We start from the raw sequence: 26,510 nt of genomic DNA on the forward strand, positions 1-26,510 counted from the left end.
CTTATAGCTTCACGTAAACCTTCCACAAGGAAGAACTATGCTTCCAAATGGAAGCGATATTCTTTGTGGTGCAGGCAAAACGACATCAATCCTTTCACTTGCCCTAGAAAGTCTTTACTAGACTACTTGTACCATCTTTCAGAATCTGGTCTACAGACTTCATCTGTAAGAGTACATTTAAGTGCAATTTCAGCTTACCATAATCAGATAGCAGATGCACCTATCTCTAAACAACCTCTTGTCAGCAGGTTTATGAGAGGTTTAATTCACCTTAAACCACCAATTAGACACCCGGTCACACCATGGGATCTAAATTTGGTTCTAACTAGACTCATGCGTTCTCCTTTTGAACCCATAGATTCCAGTGATCTAAAATTTCTTACATGGAAAACTATCTTCCTCATAGCCATTACATCAGCTAGAAGGGTTAGTGAGTTACAAGCACTTGTCACATATGAACCTTACACTAAGTTCTTACATGACAGAGTGGTTCTCCGTACTCATCCTAAATTCCTCCCTAAGGTAGTTACGGAATTCCACTTAAACCAATCTATAGTTTTACCCACATTCTTTCCAAGGCCTCACTCTCACCAAGGAGAAAGAGCCTTACACACCTTAGATTGCAAGCGTACTCTGTCTTTCTACTTAAACCGCACTGCAATCCACAGGAAATCCAATCAACTATTTGTTTCCTATGACCCAAACAAACCAGGTAAAGCAGTGGGTAAACATACTCTATCTAATTGGCTAGCAGATTGTATACAGTTTTGTTACGAACAGGCAGGCCTTCCTCTCCAAGGGCGAGTAAAAGCACATGCAGTAAGAGCAATGTCAACTTCAGTTGCACACTATCGTTCAGTGCCAATACTTGACATATGTAAAGCAGCAACATGGAGTTCACTTCACACTTTTGCAGCTCATTACTGTTTGGACAAACAAGGAAGACAAGATTCAGCTTATGGACAATCTGTCTTAAAGAACTTGTTTCCAGCTTAAACCCAACTCCTTCTACATCCACTGTTATGTGATCCTCGGCTGACTCATTTCAACAACAACATTCCACTACACAATGACTCAGCCTCTAGCTTGCTAATCACCCATATGTTAGGACTAGCATCCTGCTTGTCCTGGGATAAAGCAAAATTGCTTACCTTGTAATAGGTGTTATCCCAGGACAGCAGGATGTAGTCCTCACAGAACCCACCCGCCACCCCGCGGAGTTGGGCCTTCTATTTTTATTCTTCTTTTTTGCTAATGCTTTTGCTACATACTAGACTGAAGAGAGACACCTGTGGCAGAGAATATCATAGCATGCTGGGCATGCTCAGTGGCCTCACTGGGCCAGTCAAAAGTTTCTAGAAACTTTGACAGAAAGTTTTCCCGCCTGGGCTCCGTTCAGTGACGTCACCCATATGTGAGGACTACATCCTGCTGTCCTGGGATAACACCTATTACAAGGTAAGCAATTTTGCTTTTTATAACATGCGGGCGTCAGTGAGTACATATTATAAAATGCGATTTCCGCGTGCCGGATTTTAATGTCTGCATGAGCATGTGCAGGCAGGTGGCCTCTGTGCGCAAGGGAGGTGGATTTTAAAAGAACCGCATGGCGACGCAACCGTCCTTTGCCCAGTTCCCTCCCAGTCCGCTCCTTTATTGGAGGAGACTCCCTGATCCCTAAACCTACCCTAACTAGTGTCTTTTTTTGTTCTGAAGAACTTATCCGCTCCTCCGATCAGGAGTAAGTTCCACACACTGGCAGCCAGCCGACACAAATTTCCCCGGGACAGGGCCTAATGGCCTCTGTCCTGGCCAGCCTCCACCCTGCCCCCCAGCCCGCCCCTTTCTTCAGGCCCGCCACTTCTGTGCGTATTGGGAGATATGCACATGGCCAGGCCTTTTATAAACTATGAGTCTATTTCCCTGATTTTATGCACGTGGGCCTTTTAAAATCTACTTAGAGTATAAGACAACAATTCTGTTAAAGTGAAATATTTACATTACCTCCTTTCTTTAACAGTATCTTTTGGCAATGACGTTTGTTTACTTCAAGAGGGCTGGATTCAGTATAAATGAGCACACAAGAATTAATTTCTTTGTTGCCCTGTAAGTATACTTTAAGCTTTTATGCAGATGTAAAAATCCTGGTTTATATTTTTTGTTCTCATGTTGAAAATTCTAAATAAAAAGAAAATGTTTAATTTATAGAAAGATCAGAGATTTTCTTTATTTCCTTCACTGTTACTGATAAATCAACATACTGGAAACAAATTTCCTGATTCCTGTTTTTGAAATGTACCTAAGATTGGAAGATGATATCCACAGTGAACTTAAGCAATCCCCATCCAAGCATATGTTTTTCATGTTTTTCTTTTGCCACATATAGAGTAAATGCCCCACCAGAATAGCATACAAAGGTACCCTACACACCCCCTCTCCCAAAACCTACCACCTGCTCTCCACGAAAGAGCGCACCCTCTCCATCGCAGGACCCACCCTCTGGAACTCTATGTCATCAGACCTTTGTCTACAGCCATGCTCACAAACATTAAAAAAAAACCTAAAGACATGGCTCTTTAAACAAGCCTTCCCAGAATAAGTATCTCCTCCCCGCACCTGTTCTTACCTTACCCTCCCCCTCCCCCCGTAAGATCCTGAGCGTCTAACTCCCTCTCAGCATACTCATAGTTGTAAGATGCCTTACAAACATTGTATCCCCTTTTCGAGTTTTTAATGCCCTTGTACAATCTCTATCATCTTTGTTGACAACTTATTTAGCATTTTAAACCTGCAATGTTCCTTTCTGACTTTATTTTGATCCCCCTCCCAGTTTTTTACACCCTTTTAATTGTAATTCTGTTTTTCTCAAGTTTCATGTAAACCGATATGATGTTCTTACGAATACCGGTCTATAAAAGGCTTTAAAATAAATAAATAAATAAATAAATAAATAAATAAATAAATGGGGAAACAATGTATTGACGCCAACTTTCAAGCTTGGTTGGAGAGTGCTTTATTACATATTGCTAAATGTGCTGCTGCTAGGGCCAGGATAAAAGCTAGGAAATGTCTAATTATGCAACCCTATAATCACATAAATTGCTATTGTTCCCCTCATGACAGCCATTGCTGGACATTCTAATTTGCTTATTGCTATTTATTCATATGGTCTTATGGTCGTTTAGTCTAGGTCAGGGGCAGGCAACATTTTTGAAGTGGTGTGCCAAGATTTAAATTAGGATTAGTTAACTCTGGTCCTCAAGTGCCACAAGTTTGGCACACTGATCCGCCAAATTTCTTTCACACAACTCAAATATTTTGACATTAATTTTTAATTAAAATTGGAGTTATGTAAAAATATGATTGGAAATGTTTTTCCTTACATAAAAACAAAATTATAAAGAGCACTCCCTCCCCCTTCCTTGCCAATATAACCCTATTAGGAAAACAGGACAGGCTACTGTAGATCCCTAAACAGAAACTACATGCTAACTAGCAGAATACCTCATCTCAGTCACACATGCAGAACCTCACCAAATATAGAATAAAGGGCCCATAAAAACGTATAAATAGAAACATGCAGACAAAAACTGAGCTAGAAATTGCAACAAGCCAAACTCTGTATGCAGTGCAACAATGGAAAAACAGAAACATCACCATGCCATATTAAAAAATCAACAAAACAGAATGATTCATCAGGCTGGCTAAGACCAATCCATCGGCATCAGCATCGAGGGACCTTGGAGACACACTAAGCCATCAACATCGGCGGGGCAATCTGTTCCATCAGTGTTGATGGCTTCCAAGGACACCAGAGACAGACCACCATGCCTTTTCCAGGTTGAAGACATCGGGTTCATCGGCTTCAGCACTGGGGAAGAACTGATACAAGCATTGAGGGAAGCCAAAGGAGCATCAGCATCAATCCCCGTCAATGAGTGGTGCATGGGGACGCACCAATTTAAGCTGTAATGTCTCCGAAGCATCCCCGTGGTGAGGAGCACCAGTCCTCCATTGATACCAAGAGTTCACAATGGTCTCCATTGGTTCTGATGCCCGCCAGAGATCTCTTCTTGATTCCAAAGAGAATCTGATAACACCTCCTAGGTCCCAGTTGGTCTTGGCATTGGCACTCTTTGAGGATTTGCTGGAGAGGCACATGCAGCTGGTCATGGGAAAGGGTGTGCAGGGCCTCAGTGTCTGAGCACTGTCCCTCCTCAACCTGCTGCTGGACTCTCTACATGTGCTCATTGACATATTACCGACACAGTCACCTGTGTCGATATGGGCATTGGTGCCAGTACTGACCAATCCAGTGCTTGTTCCAGGTTCCTCAGAGGAGGATGCTTTCCCGGTGATGGAGGGGCAACACCAGGGCCTGAGCCCCCATGGCCAGTCAAGTCAGTTCCTGTACCATTGGCCGGATGCTGAGCACCTAGTGTCCTGGTCCCCTGCATTCGACAGTGAGGACGAAGGCCCTTATGACTCCTGGGGGGATGACTTCTCCGATGTTTCCAATGATGCATTGGATGGTCTTCCTTCAGAAATGTGTCCACCCAATGAGAGAAGCTAGCCTCCCCTTCTCCTTCACAGTTTTTGTCAAGGTAATGGCGGAGGTTATCCCATTTCAGTTGCAGATGGAGGAGGATATCCAGCACAAGATGCTGGATATCCTCCTCCATCTGGTCGACCTATGATGCTTTTGAGATGGTATTCTCTGCTGCAGGGATCGGTGCTTGCAGGGACCGGTGCCTGCAGACTTGAATGGCTGCTGGCCTTGGATCTCTATCAGAAATTGCAGGAGTGATTCTCTGACCTGCCATGCACCGGAGAGAATCTCTTTGGAAATAAAATGAAGGACACAGTGGCCCAAATGAGGGACCACCATATGACAGTCCAGCAGCTCTCCGCTGGCACCCAGGACACGTCCTGCTCTGCTAGGAAGTGCTAGAGGTCTGGCCATTGGAAGTCTTTGTTCCACCTGAGGGGAGATACTATCCTCCACCTCCTCAACTCCATCATCAACAACAGCCCCTTTGTAGTCGTCCCAAGCAACAGAGGGACCCAAAGCCCCAGCCAGTGCCTCAGTCAACTCCAGGGACAGGGTTTTGACTGGATCTCAGGGAACATAGCCACATCTGTCGTACCCGGAACAATAGACCCTCTAATTAGAGGGAAGCTGCAGTTTTATATGAGCCAGTGCCTCAGTGTAAGCTCGGACCAGTGGGTTTTGGCCATCGTCCGTGGAGGGTACAAATTAAACCTATTGAGTACCCCACCATATTGCCCCCTGATTCCTTTTTGGGGACCAGTAATGCATCAGGAACTCTCCTCCCTCTTAACACCCAGAGTGGTCAAGCTTGTTCCACCAGGGCAAAGAAGGCAGGGATTCTACTCCTGGTACTTCCTGATTCCAAATAAAACAGGGAGAATCCATCCCATCCTAGACCTAAGGGCCTTGAACAAGTTTCTAAGAAAAGAAAAGTTCAAAAAGGATTCCCTGGGCACTTTGATCCCCTTCTTGCATAAAGGGGACTGGCTATGCTCCCTTGATCTAAAAGACACTTACACTCACAACAAGATCTTCCCCAGCCACTGGAAGTATCTCTGATTCATGGTGGGAAAACAGCACTGCCAATACTGGGTTCTGCCGTTTGGGCTAGCATCAGCCCCACGTGTCACAAAATGCTTAGCCATGGTGGTGGCACTCCTTTGCAGGCTGAGAGTCCATGTTTTCCCCTACCTGGATGATTGAGGGGTCAAGAGCACATCTCATACAGGGATGAAGAGTCCATGCGCTCAGGTGCTAGAGTCACTAGGGTTTGTCATCAACTACCTCAAGTTGTATCTCAGTCTATCACAATCACACACAGCTCAGGCCAAGACCTTCCTGCCCAGGCAAGGGGCCATCAACTTGATGACCATTGCAGCAGAGATTCAAGTGAGGCAGTAGGTTACAGCGTGGCACATATTGAAGCTGTGGTGCCTCATGGTCACAGCAGTACACGTCACTCCCTTGGCACGATTGCACATGAGAAGAGCCTAATGGACTCTAAGGTCTCAATGACATCAAGCCACACAGGATCTTCAGGATTACATCAGAGTCTTCCTGCCCCTGTGGGACTCTTTGTCCTGGTGGCGAGTAAATTCTAATGTGGAAAATGGAGGGGTATCTTTCCAAAGTCCTCGGGTCCAAATTGTGCTAACAATTGACACATTCATCCTGAGCTGGGAGACTCATGTTAGTGGGCTTTGCACTCAAGGTCTATGGTTCTCCCAGGAACAAGGTAATGGCGGAGGTTATCCCATTTCAGTTGCAGATGGAGGAGCCTCAGAAGCCTTTGCCTGCCATTGGGGCACAGGTCTTCTGTATGCATATCCTTCAGCTCCACTGATGATGAAGACTTTGTTGAAGGTTTGCGAGGACAAAGGGTCTATTACCCTCATAGTGCCTTATTGGTCAAGACAGGTCTGGGACAGGTTTGGGAGATATCCAGATATCCAAAGCAGGTTTGGGAGATATCCATCAGGAAACCGATCAGGCTTCCTGATGGATATCCCAGATTTATTTATTTTATTTATTTATTTAACAGTTTTATATACCGAAATTCTTGTAAGGGTTTACAAATCAGTTCGGTTTACATTGAACAGAAAACAGTGCTTCGGTAAATGAAAGCAATTACATAGAACATTAACAGAGCTTCAAATGTGAACAATTACAAAGAACTAATAATAAAAATCTCATCACTTCCCAGATCTCATCACTCAGGATCAGGGTAGGTTGCTCACAGCCTGGATGTTGAGAGGTTGATTCTACAACCATTTGATCTCTCAAAGGATGTATCTCAGGTCCTTGTAGCTTCCAGAAAGCCTTTCATTAGAAAGTCCAATGCACTGAAGTGGAGGATGTTTTCCATGTCATTTGAGCAAAATGCCCTAGATACTTTCTCCTGCTCTCACAAAAACTGCTTGACTACCTTCTACACCTTTTGGAGACTGGTCTGAAGACTAACTCCATTAGGGCACATATCACCATGATATAGAGGGTAAGCTCATCTCTGTACAGCCTATAGGTCTACGGTTCATGTGAGGTCTGCTTCAGATGAAGTCTTCTCTAGGGCCTCCTACTGTTTCCTGGTACCTCAACATGGTTTTAACTTGGCTGATGAAAGCTCCTTTCAAGCCACTATGTTACTGTGACCTGAAGTATCTGATCTGGAAGTCATAATTTTGGTGGGAGTCACTTCAGCATACAGGGTCAGTGAGCTCCAGGCCTTAGTGACTTATCCACCTTACACTAAGTTTTATCACGATAGGGTAATCATGCGCATGCACCCTAAGTTTCTGGTTAAGGTGATATCTGATTTTCATCTTAACCAGTCCATCATCCTACCATTTTTTTCCAGACCCCATTCATACCAAGGCAAAAGAGCCCTGCACATTTTGGACTGTAAAAGATCCTTAGTCTTTTGTCTGGAGAAGACAGCAACCCGTAGACAGTCCACCCAACTTTTTGTTTCTTTTCATCAGAACAAGTTAGGGATCACCATTGCCAAGCAGATGCTTTCCAATTGGCTAGCAGACTGCATCTCCTTCTGTTATACCTAGGCGGGATTGCATCTTGGGGGGGCCATGTGAAGACTCACTCTGTTCAAGCCATGGCAGTGTCAGTTGCCCACTTGTAAGCAGTCCCCATGGAAGAGATCTGCAGAGCTGCGATGTAGAGTTCCATTCACTCATTCACATCTCATTACTGTTTGGATAGGGATGACTGAAGCTACAGCAGGTTTGTCCAATCTATCCTTCAGAACTTGTCTGAAATTTAGAACTCAACTTTGTTCCCACCTAGGGCCCGTTCTTTCTGTTCAGGCTCCCCCCTTCCTGTTTCCAACAAAACATTTTTTGTGCTGTTGTGCCTGTTGGCACCTGTTTTGTTGGTCCCCTTTTTTGTTTGGGGGGCTGCCTGTAGCTAAGCCTTCACCCATGTATGAGGACTGCCATCCTGCTTACCTGTAACAGGTGTTCTCCAAAGACAGCAAGATGGCAGTCCTCATACAACGTCCCTGCCACCCTGCAGAGTTTGGTTTCCACTTTGTGTGTTTTGTTCTTATTTTATTTTATTATTTTAATCCTCAATTCTTTCTTATAAGACTGAGGGGACTCCACGTGGATGCATGGTATAATGCATGTTCGAGCATGCTCAGAGAGGTTCATAACTGTTCCATGCCAGGCTCCAACAGATGATGTCACCATTGTGAGGACTGACATCCTGCAGTCCTAAGAGAACACCTGTTATAGAGAAGCAACTCTGCTTTATCCTTTTACCCCTGTATTAGTTAATTCAGTTGTAATTCCTACTGCATAAAATGTAAGTGATTGGGGAGTCATGTGATGTGGTGAGCTGGGGAAGACATGAATCCCTAAGCCCTGGGTGCCTTCCCTCTTAATCTAACAACATCTGGATGGCGAACAGTTAATTTTGTGGAAATTTCTCCTCTGTTATGACTCTATTCACTTTTTGATAAATATCTACTATAAAAATCTAAGGGTCATGTTAATGCATCTGACAAGGAAGGAAAAGGAGAAGCCACGCTTATCAGAGGTAAAAATGGCCACCATCAAGGAAATTGCTCCTCTGTGGCTCTTAATGAAGCACCATGTCGGACCTCACTGTGGCAGTGGTAGCAGTGTTGACTACAAGGTTTGATGACATTTCAGCACAAATAGCAGAGGTAAAAGTATCGTTGGCAGAATTCTACTCTAGATTTGAAACAATGGAGAGCTAGGTGGGGAAGGTGGAAGATGATACCCTAGGGCTGACTGCTAAAATTGATAAACTTGAGAAGACAATGGGATCACAAGATGCAAAAATTGACCTTGAAAATAGGTCCAGGAGATCCAATCTCCATTCTGTGGGTTTTGCATATAATATCTCTGATGGGAAGTTGCAGGAATTGATAGAGCAGTGGCATCCGACGGATTTAGGCCTGACAGAATTGGTAGGCTGCATACAGGTCAAGCGCGTGCACCGGGTGGGTGCCCTGTCAGCAAGCAGGAACAAGCCAAAAATCATCATCACCAAGATTCTTAACTATGCACATAAAATCCGTATTTTACAAGCTTTTCACAAGAAGAAGGAACTCTTCTATGATGGTCAGCACGTCTTGATCTTTCAAGACTTCTCGATGCGAGTGTCTTCCTTGCAGCAAGAATTTGTGCCAATTTGCTCAGAGCTCATCAAGTAGCAGCTGTGCTTGCTCTACTTTAGCCCACTAAGCTTAAAATTTGGTCTGCGCAAGGGATTCAAATTTTTGACTTAGTGAAAGATGCTAAATTTTTCCTGCAAAGGATCTCAAAATCAGTGGATTCATCCACCACTAATTGCTGAATTTATGTGATTTTTTTTTTTTTTTATTTATGAATTCTATTCAAGCAGAATGAAATGGTATCTACATTGTATTTATGAACAAGAGATATAGTTTGTTTATTTGAAGTTTGATGTTGAGTGCAAATGGAATGTTGAAGAGACATTTTTTATCCTGGCATCTGCTCATCACGAAGGTTTTCTAACATGTTCCGGTGATAATGCATTAATGGATCTGCAAGGGCCTCCTAAAGTAGATGCAATGGGTCAAAGAGCTGGCAAAATCTTTGTTATGGATATGAGGTGACAGTGTCTTTTTCTTGGAATTGCCGCTCCTTTGAAGAAGTGATTGAAGTTCATACTGTGATGGAATTTGTCTCCTGGTAGTGCCATGGGCTGACTCGAACGTTGCAGGGCCTCCTACTGAACTCTAGGGCTTTGGCTTCCTACTGCACCAGAGATGGTAGTCAAGACTAAGTCTGGGTGTTTGCCACTTTGAGCTGGAAACACAAGCATGGTTTTAAGTTTAACTTGGGAGGTTTCTAAATAACAGTCTCTATAGAGGGTAGTCTACTTAGGACAAAATGGACTTTGCCATTTTTTGATGCATGAATGTGGATCTCAAGGATACCTCTGACCTCTGGAGGAAGTCTGGGACAGTTACATGTCTTGTTGAATTATTTTGTTTTCTCAAGTTCTTGGGGTTGTTTTTATGACTTTTTCTACTCATGTGTTTGTCAAGGGGCCATTCGGAGGGAGATTGTATTCTAAGGGGGAAGGCACCTAAACACAGCTCTTGTGACTCAGGCTGTCTGATGGAAGAGAGTAATTCTTTTACTGCAACCTATTAGGTTTGGGATAAAGGGAGGGGGATGGTGGCGAGAGGGAGGACGATGGGAGTGGATTAGGGAATGACGAGGGTGGGGTGTTTAAGTAAGAGTAGGGGACGGATTCTTTCAGTTTGGAGAGAAGCTACTCAAAGAGAGTATGATTTGGTGGTGAGCAGGTGTAGTGTGGAAATTTTGGAAACTAGGAATCATACTTGGAAAGTTTTGTATGCTAAGTGTTATGTATAACATTGGAGACTTAGCTATCGTGGATGGGTCATGATGGGGAGTTCCATTAGATTTCTAACTTGGAATGTTGTGGGGCTGGGCACCCCAATAAAAAGGGAGAAGGTAATCACTAACCTGAATAGACTTAAGGGATCCATTATGTTTCTGCAGGAAACCCATTTGTCAGAAAAAGAACATCTGAAGCTAAAAAAGAGAGGGATTAATTAGGTATTTGCTGCACAGGGATCCTCCAATAGCCGTGGTGTTGCAATTTTGATACATAAATCTATTTTATTCCAAATGCAAAAATCAATAGTAGATCCACATGGCTGCTATATCATAATCTCAGGAATATTATTTGGAAGACCAATTAGCCTCAATATATGGGCCAAATCAGTATGATCATAAATTCTTCACCAAGGTTAAGTCTCATATCTTCTCATTAGGGAAAGTACCCGTTGTATTAGGGGGAGATCTCAATTGTGTGGCAGATCCAATTCTGGATTGTTAGTTTGAAGTATAAAAGTCATCCACTGGGTAAATCAAAAGGTATCCCCTTTCTTTGTGACCTTTTACAGGTAATGGACGTATGGAAAGCCATGCTCTAGGGATTTCACACATGCTTGCTCTAATGATTCCAAATCTCGGATTGATTAGAAAAGAGGATTTACATTCAGACAACATCCAACAAGGCACTGATCTGTGCAGTCTGGGTAAACAAGCATCGGGGTAACTTGCTTGATGCGGCGGTTACTACCCTTAACCATTAAGCCTTATGCTTCACCTTTGATGCAACTCCAACATTACTCTCTGCATCAATGGCAGGGGGTGGCAGGAAATTCGAATCAAACAGTTACCAACAAAGGCCCTGAACTTGGTGGTCATTGAAACAGATAAATATGGGAAAATAAGTGTGGGAGCTTGCTGGGCAGACTGGATGGGCCGTTTGGACTTTTTCTGCCATCATTTCTATGTTTCTATGATTACTTGTTGATTTCAGAAACCCTAGTGCCAACATTGAACCTATGGTAATTTCGGATCATTGCCCAGTATCATGTGTGCTGCAAGGTAATAGTAAGGGAATAGATTATTCTAAGTGGAAAATGCGTCCTTGGTTAGTTCAGGATAAAGCATTTAAAGAGTATTTATTATCAAAGTGGCAGAATTTTGAGGAGAATAATGCCCAGCATAAGTTGGAACTTATTATGTTCTAGAAACAGCACAGGGGGATATAAGCAGCTATCCTGTCTGCAAGAAAAGAGAGTTAGATAGAGATATCTTAGGTCTAACTAAACAATTAAATAAGTTAAAACAATAAGTGATTACATAACCATCCGATGAGATCCAGCACAAAATTTTCTTACTAAGGAAAATGCTTAAAGACAATCTACATAAGAAAGTGACCTCCTCTTTGTTTTCCTTGAAATATAGACTATTCCTTTTTGGAAATAGATCCGTAAAATGTTGGCTAATCTGGTAAGGGGGGAACACAGATCAGCATTTTTTTCTGGTTTGCAAGAGTGGACTGGGGAGTTGGTCACCACATCTTCTGGAATAAGTGAAATATTTCAGAAATATTTTGAAAACTTATACACGCAGAGGAGGAGGATTTTTGAGTCATGGAGACATTTTTGGAGAATTTCAATTTGCCTACTATTACACCAAGCCAATTGGAAAGCTTGAATAGACCCATTCAAATCTCATAAATAGTGTCAGTGATAAAAGAGTTAACAAATTTGAAGGCTCCAGGGTTGGATGGGCTTTCAGCGTTATTTTATAAAACCCTGAACCTCCACATTATTACCAAGTCTGAAACTGATGTTTGATGCCACGGTTAATTTAGGGTAAATGCTGGAAATGATGGAATTGACACATGTTGTTCTCCCTAAACCTGATCGGGATTCCCAAATGGCGTCGTCCTATCAGCCAATCTCAGTATTAAATGTGGATATTTAAATCTATGCGAAAGTACTGGCCAATAGGCTTGGGGATATACTACTGACATTAGTTTCTAAGGATCAGGCAGGATTTGTGAAGAAGTGAAGATTAAGTATAAATATAAGATGTATTCTCTTATTGATGGAGTTGTGTAAGCGCCACTGTTTTATAGACACCTTACTGGGGGGCTTTGATTCAGAAAAGGCCTTTGACAGGGTCTTGTGGTCTTTTTTTAAATCTATCTTAGGGAAATTTGGATTTTTTGGGTTTTTTTCAGCCAAGCTATTCAAATTCTCTATGCTAATGCTATGGCCAGAATTTGGGTAAATAATAATCTTTCTGCTCCATTTCAATTGGCTAGGGGCTGCCCCTATCTCCCTTGTTGTTTATTTTGTCTTTAGAACCCTTGTTTCAGAGATTAGATGACATTCTCCAAAGACATTATCATTTTTAACAATTTTCCCTTTTTGTCCACTTTACTTTTTGCGGACAATATCCTTTTATTTATATCTCAGGCCAGATGTTTGTATCCTATAGTGCTGCAAACTTTCGAATATTATGGAAGTTGTTCAGGTCTTAAGTTGAATTTAGAAAAGTTGGAGGCTTCAGATATTATGGGGAATATGAAAAGTGGTTGGATGGATTTCCTTTTAAGATGGGTGGAGGATATAATTAAATACTTGGGAGTTTATATTCATAGGAACACAGATATGTGGTATCAAGTTAATATCCCACCTATTATTTGTGAATTTAAACAGCACACTCAAAGCTAGATGAGGTTCCCACTGTTACTGATGGGATGGATAGCACTATTTAAAATGGTGCTCCTTCCTAAATGATTATACTCTTTGAAAATTATACCTTTGATCTTACATAGGAAGGATGTTAATATATTGCAGTAACTTTGTTCAAGATTTCTCTGGAATGAGCGTAGGGTTTAGAGTGACCTTTGTAAAACTCATGGTTCCTTCTTTGGAAGGAGGGTGAGGATTTCCTAATCTGAGATACTCTAATTTAGTGTGCGCCTTGCGAGTTTAGTGTGCGCCTTGCAAGCTCTGGGAGACAGGATGTTGGTAAGCAATTGTTTTGCTGATGTGGAAGCAGAACAAAGGTTTGCCCACCCTTATGAGTTATGTTTTCTGATCCATGCCGGGACTAAAGATTTACCAGATTATCTAGCCAAGAATATATTGAGAAGGTACATGCAGTATAGTTGGAAAAGTATGAGGAAAATGCTTATGTTGTCTTGGAAAGTTTTGCCTTAGTTTCCTATTTGTGGAAACCTTTGGTTTAAGCCAGGAGAGTCCAATAAATCTTTTACGCAAATAAATCAAGCAGACCAGGACTCATTTAATGTTTTATTGATTATCAAAACAAGCAGTTCCCTGTATGTACCAGGATCAGTCCAGAGAAGTGGGTTGTGTATCCCTACCAGCAGATAGTCAGAGAGCAAAACTTTGGGCACTGCCATATATACTATAGTGCCACCTGCAGACCCTCAGTATTTCTCTGACTCCAGCAGATGGTTAGAGATACACCTGCAGTCTTAGTGGTTTTAGTTTGAGTTTTTCAGGTTAGATAGTTAGATTTTTTTCCTTTTTCCTGCGGTTGCTTCCTGAGGTGTTAGGCACCTTCGTGGGCCATCCCTCAGTCGAAGCCGGGCGTCCGGGGGGTTAGATACCCCTGTCTGGGTTTCGTCCATTCCAGCTCGGGGGGTGAAGGCCAGGGGCTCCTGGCTACTCACCTCTGTAGCTATTTCAGCTGCTCCCTTAACCCCTGCAGAAGGTGAAGATTTCTCCATAAAGTTGATTAAAAAAAAAAAAAAGAACAGTTCTTGGCGGCTTTCTTCAGCTGAGGTGAGGAGTCTGTGCAGGGGGGTCCTGCATTTCGGCAGCTGTTCAGGGAGCTTAGCTGTGAATTTCCTCAGCTCCCGGGGCTCTGGGGTGCGTCTGGAGGGAGGAGGTGAGTGTTTTTTTCTGCGACTCCATTGTCAGTGCGTCTTGCCGCAATTAGCAGCTCAGCGATTTCAGCGGGGTCCGGATCGCCATTTTTTTCCTGCGTCAGAGCAGCGCGTGATTTTTCTCCAACTAGGCCTCCTTCCTCAGCGCGGGCCATGTGGCGGTGTGGTTTTGCCTTTGGTCCCGCGATCTCGGCCGGCAGCCTCCTGTGTATGTTCGGTACATGAGCACCTCTTTAATCTGGCCTTCCTGTCAGGTCTATCCTGTAAAGTGCGGCCGCGTTTACCCTGCTCCTAAGCCGCGATTTACTCACTTTCCGGCCGCGTTATCCCTTCCTGCGATCCCGAATCCCCTTTAACCTACTCCTACCGCGTCCTAAAATCCCCGGCCAACCCCTTCCGCACGCGGCATGGATATTGCATGCAAACGAGCGAATTAGCTATTCCCTAGCATCCCGTAACCCGCGCCCCAACTATCGCTATCTTTCCCTGCCGTTTTGTCGCGCGTTTAACCTGCAAACTTACCGCCTACCTGACCCCTGCGGTAGAGGCAAGGGTAAGGTAGGTGGCAAGCTTTCCCCCAGCTTTCCCCCAGCCCCTGCTCACCTGCCCCCGCCGCGATCATGGTTGCCGGTCTCCGGGGCAGCCCCAGTCCTCTCCCCTCTCCCCTCCTCCCAAAGCAAAAAAAAAAAAGCGAAAAAAACGTTAAAGCAAGTCGCTTCGCCGCTTCACTTATTAGTCAGTGTCTCTTCTTCCCTCCTCCCGGTGCAAGGCTGCTTTTCGGCCCTGCTTCGGGAGGAGGGAAGACACTTGACTAGTGTAGCGGCGAAGCAACTTTGCATCCCTGATCTGACATCTCCTGCCTCCCGCTGCGCGACTTACTTTTTTGGCAGCCGTCCGGCCATCGGGAAGAACGTATCGTGGCTCCCCTGCTTCCTGGGGAAGATGGATGCCAGCACGGGGGAAAGCGGCCCCTGTGCATGCAATTGGCCGCTCAAGACGTGACGTCACGATGTTTGGCGTCACGGCATGTGATGTCACGTCTTGAGCGGCCAATTGCATGCACAGGGGCCGCTTTCCCCCGTGCTGGCATCCATCTTCCCCAGGAGGCAGGGGAGCCACGATACGTTCTTCCCGATGGCCGGACGGCTGCCAAAAAAGTAAGTCGCGCAGCGGGAGGCAGGAGAGGTCCGATCGGGGCTGCATGGGCGTCCGATGGGCGTCCATCTTCGCGAGCAGCTGGAGGCAGGAGAGGTCGTCCGATGTCCGGAGGGGGGTGCAAAAAGTAAGTCACTTCGCCACTTCGTACTGCCAGTCCCTTCTCCCCTCCTCCCGGAGCAAGGCTGCTTTTCACGCCCTGCTTCGGGAGGAGGGGAGGGGGGACTGGCAGTCCCGACTTCCTGGTATCTGTCATTTCAAATGACATTTGAAATGACAGATACCAGTGTGGCGTGAAGCGTTAGGCCCGCGCACCCAGGATACTGTATAGGCGCTCTATCCAGTAAACTGGGTTGCACGGGCCTAAGGCTTCACGGACGCGGTTTACATTTACATAAAATTAATGTTCAGGATCGAGCGGTAGGTGTGCTGCACTGTGCGTGCAGCAACCGCGGGTGCCGCAGGCACTAACGCAGCTCTTCCTACCGCTCGGTACAGGATAGACCCGTGTATTAGGCAGCTGCCTGGATGATGGAAGGCTCATCTGAATCGGCTGCTCCCTCCCGCGGGGAGGGGACAGAGGCCCCATGCTGCGGATCGGGGGAAGAGGTTGCTCTCCGTATTTTAACCCCGGTGGGGCCGATCTCACTCTTGGGGCTGGCGATCCAGCACCACTCGATTTCCCAGAGGGGGAGGGGGACCCGGAGGGGTTTTCCCCTGAATTTATTTTGCTGATGCATCAAGCCTTTTTGGCAAGGAAGCATGCAGCATTTAAGAGACAGGGGCAGCTGGGGGACCGGTCTGAACTGCCTACAAAGCTGGGTCGGAACATGGAGCCACAGCTACGGCCGGGAAAGTGCCCTCGTCCGGTAGAGGATGTCCGAGAGCCACAGGATCCGGCTTCTGGGGCAGGGGCTGCGTCAGCCTCGGCCATGGATCCAGCAGATGTGGATCCAATCCCGGATTTGGGAGATGTGGATCTGGATTACCCGGATGGTGACGACGACATCCAGCCTACTGAGGGGGATGATCCCAGTGTGATGCGTCTATTTAAGCGGGTTGAGTTGTGTCCACTTATCCCCCAGGTTTTGGATATCCTGGGCCTGAAAGTTTCCCAAGAAGATTCCAACAACGAAAGGGTTAATCTGGTCCTTGATGGGATCCTAGGCCCCACAACATCTTTTCCATTACCTAAGAAGGATCGCAAGCTGGTTACCCACGAGTGGGATGTTCCTGATGCAGCCCTGAAGATGGGCAGAGCTATGGCAAAACTATATCCTCTGTCGACAGATGTTTTGGACCTCCTAAAGATCCAGAAGGTGGACGCGGCGGGTTCTGCGGTTACAAAGAAGACCATGATCCCAGTAGCTGGGGCGGCCGCTTTGAAGGACATGCAGGACTGCAAGCTGGAGATCCAGTTGAAGCGTGTCTTTGAAGTGGCCGCATTGAGCCTGCGGGCGGCGGTTTGTGCTAGCCTTATGCAGAGGGCGTGCCTCTGCTGGGTACAAGACTCTGCTGCCAACTCCGGGGCCGCTGGCGGTAATGCCCTGCATTCTGCAAGATTGGAAGCGGGTATCGGGTATGTGGCAGATGCGCTGTATGATCTGGTGCAGACCTCTGCACAGAGTATGGTGTCCGTGCTTTTGGTGCGTCGACTCCTCTGGCTTCGAATTGGGGCGGACTTGTCCTCCAAGTCCCAGCTTTGTAATCTCCCCTTTAAGGACAAGCTACTTTTCGGAGATGAACTCTATCAGCTGGTTAAACTGCTTGGGGAGTCTAAGGGCAATAAATTGCCGGAAGATAGGAGATCTTCTAAGAAGGTTTTTCCTTCTCGGTCTCACTTTCGGGAGTACCGCCGTTTTCGTACCAGAAGATATTCCACGCCTTTGGCTTCCAAACAAGCTCTGGGACATCAGCAGTCCTTTCGCGGGGATCGTCGCGCCGGTAGAGACTCTGGACACCTCAGCACAGGAACCAGTAAACCCTCCCAATGAAGCCACGAGCACCCATTCCGTCGTCGAAGCTGTCGTAGGCAGATTATCCAACTTTTACACAGAATGGGAAAGGATTACCTCAGACCGCTGGGTTCTGGAGGTGATCAGAGACTGATACACTCTAGAGTTCTCGCGACCAGTGTGGGAGGTTTTTGTGGAGTCCTGTGTGGCCTCTCGCACCAAACGCGACGCGGTTCAGGTAACTCTGCAACGGCTTCTCGAGCTGCGAGCGATTATCCCAGTTCCGGAGATGCAGCAGGGACGGGGAAGATACTCTGTTTACTTTGTGGTTCCCAAGAAGGAGGGCACGTTTCGTCCCATCCTCGATCTTCAGAAGGTGAACCGCTGTCTTCGGATCCCTCATTTTCGAATGGAAACCCTGAGGATGGTAATGGCTGCTGTGCGAAAAGGGGAGTTTCTAGCTTCCCTAGACCTCACAGAGGCGTACCTTCATATCCACATCCGGCTGGACCACCAGCGGTTTCTGCGTTTCAAGGTCTTGGGACAGCACTTCCAATTTCGGGCCCTTCCGTTTGGTTTCGCAACAGCCCCTCGGACTTTCACCAAGGTGATGGTAGTAGTAGCGGCCTTCCTTCGCAAGGAGGGGATTTTGGTCCATCCTTACCTGGAATACTGGCTGATTCGACAAAGTCACGGGAGGGCTGCGAGAGATCGGTGTGCATGGTGATGGTGACCTTACAGTCGCTCGGGTGGGTCATCAATGTGCAGAAGAGTCACTTGGAACCCACTCAGGAGTTGATTTATTTGGGAGCGCTGTTCGACAACTTTCACGGAAAGGTGTTTCTGGCAGTGGACCGGGTGACAAAGTTGCAGGACCAAATCCATTCTCTCCTTTGGAGGAAGACCCCCACAGTATGGCATCATCTACAAGTTCTGGGTCCATGGCTTCAACCTTGAATTTAGTGCCGTGGGCATTCGCTCACGACCATTTCAGCGAGCGCTTTTATCTTGATAGAGTCCAGTGTCCGAACAATTCACCTACCAATGCTTTTGCTTCCAGAGTCAGTCTGACGTGGTGGCTATTGCAAGCCAATCTGGAGAGGGGGGTGGACTTGGAAACCCCAAATTGGCTGATAATCTCCACCGATGCCAGCCTATCTGGTTGGGGAGCGGTGTGTGCGGACAAAACTGCCCAAGGTCTCTGGTCATCGACGGAGGGCGCATGGTCCATAATCGACTCGAGACAAGAGCGGTTCGGCTTGCTCTACAAGCATTCCTACCCTGGACCTGGGGCAGAATGGTGAGAGTGTTCTCCGACAATGCGATGATAGTGACTTACATCAACCTACAAGGCAGGACAAGAAGTCCTGAGGAAGCGCTCGAGGCGCGACTCCTATTCGCCTGGGTGGAACATCATCTAAAGCAGATTGCCATGTCACAGGGGTGGAGAATGTGCAGGCGGACTTTCTCAGCAGACAACAGCTCAATCCGGGAGAGTGAGAGCTGTCTCCCGACACCTGGAACCTCATTTGTGCCAGGTGGGGCGTACCGCAGTTGGATCTGATGGCAAAATGGGCGAACACGAAGACGGAATGCTTCTTCAGCCATCGACGGGAGCAGGGCTCAGTGGATCTTGAAGCTCTGGTGTGCCCCTGGCCCATGGGAATACTACTTTATGCCTTCCCTCCCTGGCCCCTCATCGGTCGGCTTCTCCGTCGCATAGAACTCCATCCAGGCAGGGTGGTCCTCATAGGCCCAGAGTGGCCGCGTTGTCCGTGGTTTGTGGATCTGGTTCACTTGGCTCTCGAGGGCCCTTTTTAACTCATGTATCTATTGCGGCTACTTCGGCAGGGTCCAATATTTTCGGATCGGGAGGATCACTTCTTTCTCGCGGCTTGGCTTTTGAGAGGCGATGTTTACGCTTGAAGGGCTATTCCGAACAGGTCATTTCTACACTCCTGCAGGCAAGATGCCCAGCCACCTCTATGGCCTATGTGAGAGGGTGGAAGCTGTTTGAGGCATGGTGCCAACAGTGTTCCTGCGATCCGATAGCAGTGAATGTCCCACAAGTCCTGGAGTTTCTGCAACAGGGGCTCGCTAAGGGGTTAGTGTTCAACTCCCTTCGTGTTCAAGTGGCAGCACTAGGTACCTTGATTGGCAAGTTTGATGGCTGCTCGCTAGCAGTGCACCCGGATATTGCTAGGTTTCTCAAGGGGGTTAAACACTTATGGCCTCCCATCTGTTCTGTGTGCCCTGATTGGAGTTTGAATCTAGTGCTTCGAGTGCTCTGTGGTCCCCCCTTCGAGCCTCTCCGCACAGCTTCACTGAAGGATCTGACTTTAAAAACAGTCTTTTTGGTGGCCATTTGCTCGGCACGTCGGATTTCAGAGTTACAGATGTTGTCGTGTCGGGATCCCTTTCTTCGCATTTACGATGATAGGGTGTCCTTGTGCACGGTTCCGTCCTGAAAGTTGTTTCGGCTTTTCACGTCAATTGGAGCGTCAATGTGGAGCTTCCAGGCTTCCCTCAGTGGTCTCGTGAGTCCTCCCAGGGCAGGGATCTGCATATGCTGGACGTGCGGCGCATCTTATTGCGTTACCTGGAAGTTACCAATGATTTTCGATGGTCTGATCATTTGTTCATTCTTTTTGGTGGACCAAAAAAGGGGGACAAATTGTCTAAGGCGACCATCTCTCGTTGGATTAAAGAGGCCATTTGTTCGTCATACATAGCCTGCAGGCGCCAAGTTCCGTTGGGTCTCCAAGCTCATTCCACTAGAGCCCAGGCTACTTCCTGGGCAGAATGTCAGTTACTGTCGCCTCAGGAAATCTGCAGGGCGGTGATGTGGTCTTCGTTACACTCTTTCACTAAGTATTATCGTCTGGATGTGAAAGCTACTGAGGAATCGTCCTTCGGTGAGAATGTTCTGCTTGCGGGTCTTTCGGGTTCCCGCCTAGTGTAGGGTGGCTTAGGTACATCCCACTTCTCTGGACTGATCCTGGTATGTGCAGGAAAATAAATTGGTTCTTACCTGCTAATTTTCATTCCTGTAGTACCAAGGATCAGTCCGCCCCTTTCTTCAGCTTCCAAAAGACAGCCATACTGAGTTTTTTCTTTTTGTGCTGATGTTTGCATGGACCTCTGTTTTTTGCAGACATGGTTGATGGAGCAGTTTTCTAGTGGTTGGTTCGATTATGTACTTTATGAGGACGAAGGGCTGTTCCATTTGGTTGAGTTCCCTTCGTCCGTTAGTTATGTTAGTTCGGTACATGTGGGCTTGGGTACAAGTCAATACTGAGGGACTGCAGGTGGCACTATAGTATATCTGGCAGTGCCCAAAGTTTTGCTCTCTGACTCCATCTGCTGGTAGGGATACATAACCCACTTCTCTGGACTGATCTTTGGTACTACAGGAACAAAAATTAGCAGGTAAGAACCAATTTTCATATATGCTCTTTCAAACCGTCAGGTACACTTTGTATTTAGGCCACAAGATTTTCTACATTACCTTTAACTGGCTAGCTTTATTTCTAAACTGTTAGAGGTTAAATTAATGTCCTATTCTTTGGGTCCATTTCAGGGATTACTCCAAATGTACAAAAGGAGGAAACAATCATTAGCTAGCTTACATAAATTTCTTCATTCTGTTACTTTCTATAAAATGCTTTCTGTGGTTGCTGCAGTATGGAATCAGGATCTGCGCTTTGATCTGAAGGACAGTGATTAGTCTGCTAGTATGGATGTGCTCTATAGAAGCATCTCTTCAATAATATTAAGGGAACAACACCTTAGAGTTATTCATAGACTAATCATTTCTTTTTATAGAGCTCATCAGATGAAACTAATAGATACTCCTAGGTGCCTGAAGTGCCCTGAAGTTAGATCAATGTTGTGTCATGGATTATGGGAATGTCCAGAAATTCAGGTCTTTTGGGAAGGGATCCTGAGGTTTATGTCCAAGACTCTGGGAATTCAGATTCTAGCTCAGGCAACTTTCTGTGTTCTGGGTGTGGTCTCTAAGGATGAAACTTGTACTAACTGGAACACTATATTTTTGACCAAGGGATTTTGCATTGCACAGAAATGTATATTGATATAGTTGATTTTGCATGAGGCCCCAACCTTCACCTTTTGGCATTTGGAAATGTTGGAACTTTTAACTTTGGATTTTAGGACGTGGTCTAAGAAGCCACGAGGTAAGAGATCAGTTTTTCATAAAATATTGGGGGGCATTTATAGCTACTTTGCCCTCTTTTGTAGCGGGGAAATTTGTCCAGAAACCTGCAACTACTTTTCTCACTACTAAGATATTTGCAGATAGTAATGAATAATTTTGCAGTGATAATATCTTGATTTCCTATGCTTTTGTAGTGTATAATGCACTCGTCATGGGGAGGTAATAAGGGAGAGTGAATCTTCATCTCCATTTTCATTGTATTGCTTTGGAAGTGTTGTCTGTGATTGTATCCTATAAAATGAATAAAGATATTTCACAAAAAATGTAAGTGAATGGAATTTTAGCATGAGAACAACAATATTTGGTACATCCACAACAGGAAAAGTTTCCATATTTCTCCATCAACAAGAAGGAGCACCAAGATGGAGCTAAGTTTGCATATTTATAGAAAAGCCTAGAAGACTTTTCTGGACATGGTGTGTGCCCTCAGACTCTTTTCATCCATGAACCTGACCAGATGCATTTTCAGCAGTTTTTGTCACTCAGTACTTTTTCAGTGGATTTTTCTTTTTTTTCTTGTACTAGGCTTCCTTGGTTATTCTGTTATTTCCATAGACAGGTTTTTGTAAATTAAGTTTTTCCTTTCTTTTGTGATGACAGTTATAGGGCCCCACAGGTTTTTTTTCTCTCATTCTTGTGAAGCTTCCCAGCAGCTTTATGTTATCCATTTTTTTATCAGAATTTCTTCTGATTTCGCATCATTGATTTTTCTCATTATCTCAGAGAAGCAGGTCAATGATTTCAAGTGGTGCCCATCATGCAATTACAAGCTATCCAAAGGGGATCATCATTAGGACTGCATTCAGTATTTTGGGCCTAGAGCATGATGTCCTTTGTTGCTGCATCTACATTAAGATTCATCTAGGATCATCAAACTTTGACATCTTTGGCTTGACATCAAAGATTGGTGCATTTTCATTGGTGCTTTAGGTATCTGTGTCAAAGGACCCAGCAGCCGCACTGTCTACTGGGAGTCCATCAGCACTGAGAAGTCAATCAGCATCCTCAGAGCCAGGACTCAGGAAGAGGTAGGTCCAGGAGCAGGGAAGCATCCTGCTTCTCACACTCAGTGCAGGAGAAGAATTATTCCACATTGAGTTTAGTCTTGAGACACAACACTGAGCATTGTACAGAGCTGTCATTCTCATCTGATGCTTGAGAGTGGGAGAATGAGACCAATGAATTGTCTATTACTAAGCAGCTCCATCAAATGGTAAATTCAGACTCTCTGCTGGTAACAAAGCCACAATGGCCTCTAGGGGTCACTTCCATTGATACATCCTCTTTGGTTACCCAATAGTCTATCTTCTCTCTGGTTTTGTTCATCATTGACTTTCGAGTTGGAGCTAGAATGGAGGATCCTCAAAGCTCTTTTGGCACCTCAAATATGCTTTGGCATTGATTTATGGCACTGATAGAACCAGTGCTCAAGACACATGTCCTTGCACTGAACGAGTTGGCTCCAACATCACAGCCATGACACCGTGGAATGACTTTGGTGCTGTCTGCACCAAGCTATAATCGGCCTCAAAGAGGGAAGATTCACTTGCACGCCATTAGCCTTTGTTCCTGAAGGTACAAGTCTCATGGGGAGGGACCTCTGAGAGCCAGACTGTAGGACTGGCTCTATCTTAGGTCTCTGAGACTCTTATCATCGGAATCAGAATTCCAGGATTTCTTGTATCTGTCCTTTGCATCTGAGGGTTTTGAGTCTGAATAGGAGCAGTCCCCAGATCTCCCTTCTGATCCCTTTGTGCTACGACCTAGAAATAGATACCCCCCTGGAGATCTTTATTACTCACTGTTTATGCAGGAGATGTCTAAACCATCCCATTTAATTTGGAGGTGAAAGGTGAGCCCAGGGCAAACCTATTCAGCTTCTTCAAGGAACTAGTTGCAATGCCCATCCACCAGCTCCATTAGAATGTTGAAAAGTAGATGTGGCAGACCCCATTCCCTGTACTGCAGGGAGGCTGATATTCAAAAGTATTTAGCTGGATAACTTGCATTTTGGGGACTTTCTGGTGTGGGCTTGAGTTAGCGGAATAACTTATCTGGCTAACTCTGATATTTGGAGTTAGCTGAATAAGTTATTTTGCTAACTCAAGACATGGCTGAAAGCTAGTCTGAAGTTATTTGGATTCGTGTCCAGATAACTGTAGCCTTAACCAGTTATATTCAAAAGAGTACAGCCAGTTAGGTAGCAATAGGCCTTAAAACAATGACTCACATAGGCCTGGTAATCCTAAATCTCACTCACTGTCTAAAATAAAAAGTGTTTTACTGGGCTGTGCTCCTCCCTCGCCCCCCCCCCCCCCCCCCCCAACCTCCTCCATGTGTGTGTTTCAAAATTAAAGAAGACCATCCGGTGTCAATGGCCTCCCCTCCTCCCTCCATTCCTTTCCCGGTTAGCAAAGCGTTTGACTGCTGCCTGCCCTCCCTCCGTTCCCTCCCCACTCACCCAGTATCTTTGAAAACCCTTCTGTCTGAACCAGGATTATATAACACTGTGATCCCAGGTGCTCCCAGAGCACTACCAGATAGACTTTGTATTTTGAAAAACACATAGGGAGAGGTTTGGAGGAGTGGGGAGATCTGATTTGGACCATCAGGCCTACTTGAGTCAGTCTGTTTAAGACTTATTGCAAGTTAAGGCTAAAGTTATCTGGCCACATGATAACGGATAACTTTAAACCAGTGATATTCAAAGGATAGCCGATTAGATTTAAAGTTATTGTGATAAAGGTAGCTAGATAAGTTTAATCAAGGATATTCAGTGAGACATTTATCCTGCTGAATTTCCAGAATAATATATCCGGCTAACATTAGCAGGATAAATTATCCATTCAAGGCTTTTTTGAATATCTGCATCCCTGTGGCTAATAAGATGGACATCAAATATTGTATTCAAGAGTCTTCCTGATTCAATGAGTTTAAGCTACTGCACCAATCTGTGGTTGTTGAATCCACTCTGACAAAGAACAAGAAGTCTAGGAATAATTCTTCAGTACCATCAGGTATTACTTCAAGACCTTGGATGTTTTCAGCTTAAGATTCTTTCAGAATGGTATGCTTAGCTCTCACATAACTTCTCATCAGATTTATATGATCAAGTATATGCATTCCATGCTGCAAAAGGTCCTGATATTAGCTGATTTCTCCCTCTGCAGAATCAAGAGGATGGGAATGAAGAGAAGAGCCATAGGGGTGGCTTGCTGGAATGGTGATGGCTACTACCTGGTGATTACTACCCTTACTCAATAAGCCTTCACACGATTAATGCAACTCCAACATTGCTCTCTGCTTCAACGTCAAGGGGAAATGTGGAAAAGAGGCTTTGCATTCAGACAAAAACCAACAAGGACTGAACTACACAGTCTGGGTAAACAAATAAGCATGGGGGTAGCTTGCTTATTGCAGCGGTTACTACCTTAAACCAATTAAGCCTAATACTTCACTTTGAATGCATATACAGTGTTGCTCTCTGCTTCAACGGCAGGGGGAAATGTGGAAAAAAGAATTTATATTCAGACAACATCCAACAAGGCATTGGTCTATGCAGTCTGGGTAAACAAGCATCGGGGTAACTTTCTTTATGCGGCGGTTACTACCCTTAACCATTAAGCCTTATGATTTACCTTGGATGCAACTCTAACATTACTCTCTGCATCAACGGCAGGGGGTGGCAGAAAATTCGAATCAAACAGTTACTAACAAGGGCCCTGAACTTGGTGGTCAGTGAAACAGATAAGTATGGGAAAATAAGTGTGGGAGTTTGCTGGGCAGACTGGATGGGCCGTTTGGTCTTTTTCTGCCATCATTTCTATGTTTCTATGTTTCATTCATGCAGGGAAGCAAGGAAAGAAATTTGAAAGCACTTGCTTTCTATGCAATCTGTGATGTTTTTTGTGATGGCATTGAGGGCCTACACCATGTCTATTTAAAGATGCAGCATTAGGCCTCAGAGAAGATATACATAATAGACTTGTTGACATGCTATGCAGCAGAGCGAATGTGTTTGATGAGAAGGTCATGGAAGCAGTGGATCTCATAAAAGACCATCTTTCAACACTTCAGACCCAGTGTTGCCACTTCAGATCTGCCCCCTCATCTAGGAGATTCTTGAGTGGCTCAGTGAGGAGGTAGCTTTTTCTTTAGAAATTGTCCATGCACTTGATCCCCAACAGATTCAGAGCTCTAGGTCTTGCCAATGAAATCATAGAAACTCAAAGCCCCAATCAGCAACCACCCAGCAAGACCAGGGTTAGGGTTTTGTCTGGCTCCAGAGTTCATAACCAGTATCCTAGTCTCTGTTCTGAATTGTCTACATATTGGAGGAAGGCTGAGGTTTTATGTAAACCATTGACCTCTGGTAATTTAAGACAGAGGGTAAAAGAAAGCTAAAGATTACGATTGTCAAAAATCCCACCAAATCATCATTTGAAGGAAACATTGCTTTCTTCTTTACATCATGTAATGCTAAAAAAAATGGAGCTCTTCTGCCTCTTATAAACCAAGAGGGTCAAAACTGTACCATCCCTGGAAAGAGAGCAAGTGTTTCCTAGTGCCCAAGAAAACTGAAGGATATGATCCCATCCTAGACATCAGGGCTTTGAGCAAATTTCTAATGAAAGAAAAATTCAAGATTATTTCCTTTGGTATGATCCTTCCCCTTCTAAATAAAGGAGACTGCCTATGCTCACAGGATCTCAAGGATGCATATACTCACAAAAAGATACATCTAGGTCACAGAAGATGTCTCAAATTGGTAGTAGGAACATGTTGTCTTCAGTACAGCATTCTATCATTTGGCCTGTTGGCAGCCTCTCAATGTCTGCATTAAATA

At 45.2% G+C, this 26,510-nt stretch overlaps 1 protein-coding gene across 1 annotated transcript in view; it reads left to right on the forward strand.

Moving 5' to 3' along the window:
• The window catches only part of SPDYA (speedy/RINGO cell cycle regulator family member A), a 284,932-nt gene that overhangs the window by 177,421 nt on the left and 81,001 nt on the right, over positions 1 to 26,510 (forward strand). Inside the window, exon 5 of the mRNA XM_029596747.1 lies at positions 2,021 to 2,106. Coding sequence (XP_029452607.1) covers positions 2,021 to 2,106 — 86 coding nt within the window. The remainder of the gene's footprint in view (positions 1 to 2,020; positions 2,107 to 26,510) is intronic.

The sequence above is a fragment of the Rhinatrema bivittatum genome, chromosome 3, assembly GCF_901001135.1.
Source record: "Rhinatrema bivittatum chromosome 3, aRhiBiv1.1, whole genome shotgun sequence".
In the NCBI taxonomy this organism is placed as follows: domain Eukaryota; kingdom Metazoa; phylum Chordata; class Amphibia; order Gymnophiona; family Rhinatrematidae; genus Rhinatrema; species Rhinatrema bivittatum.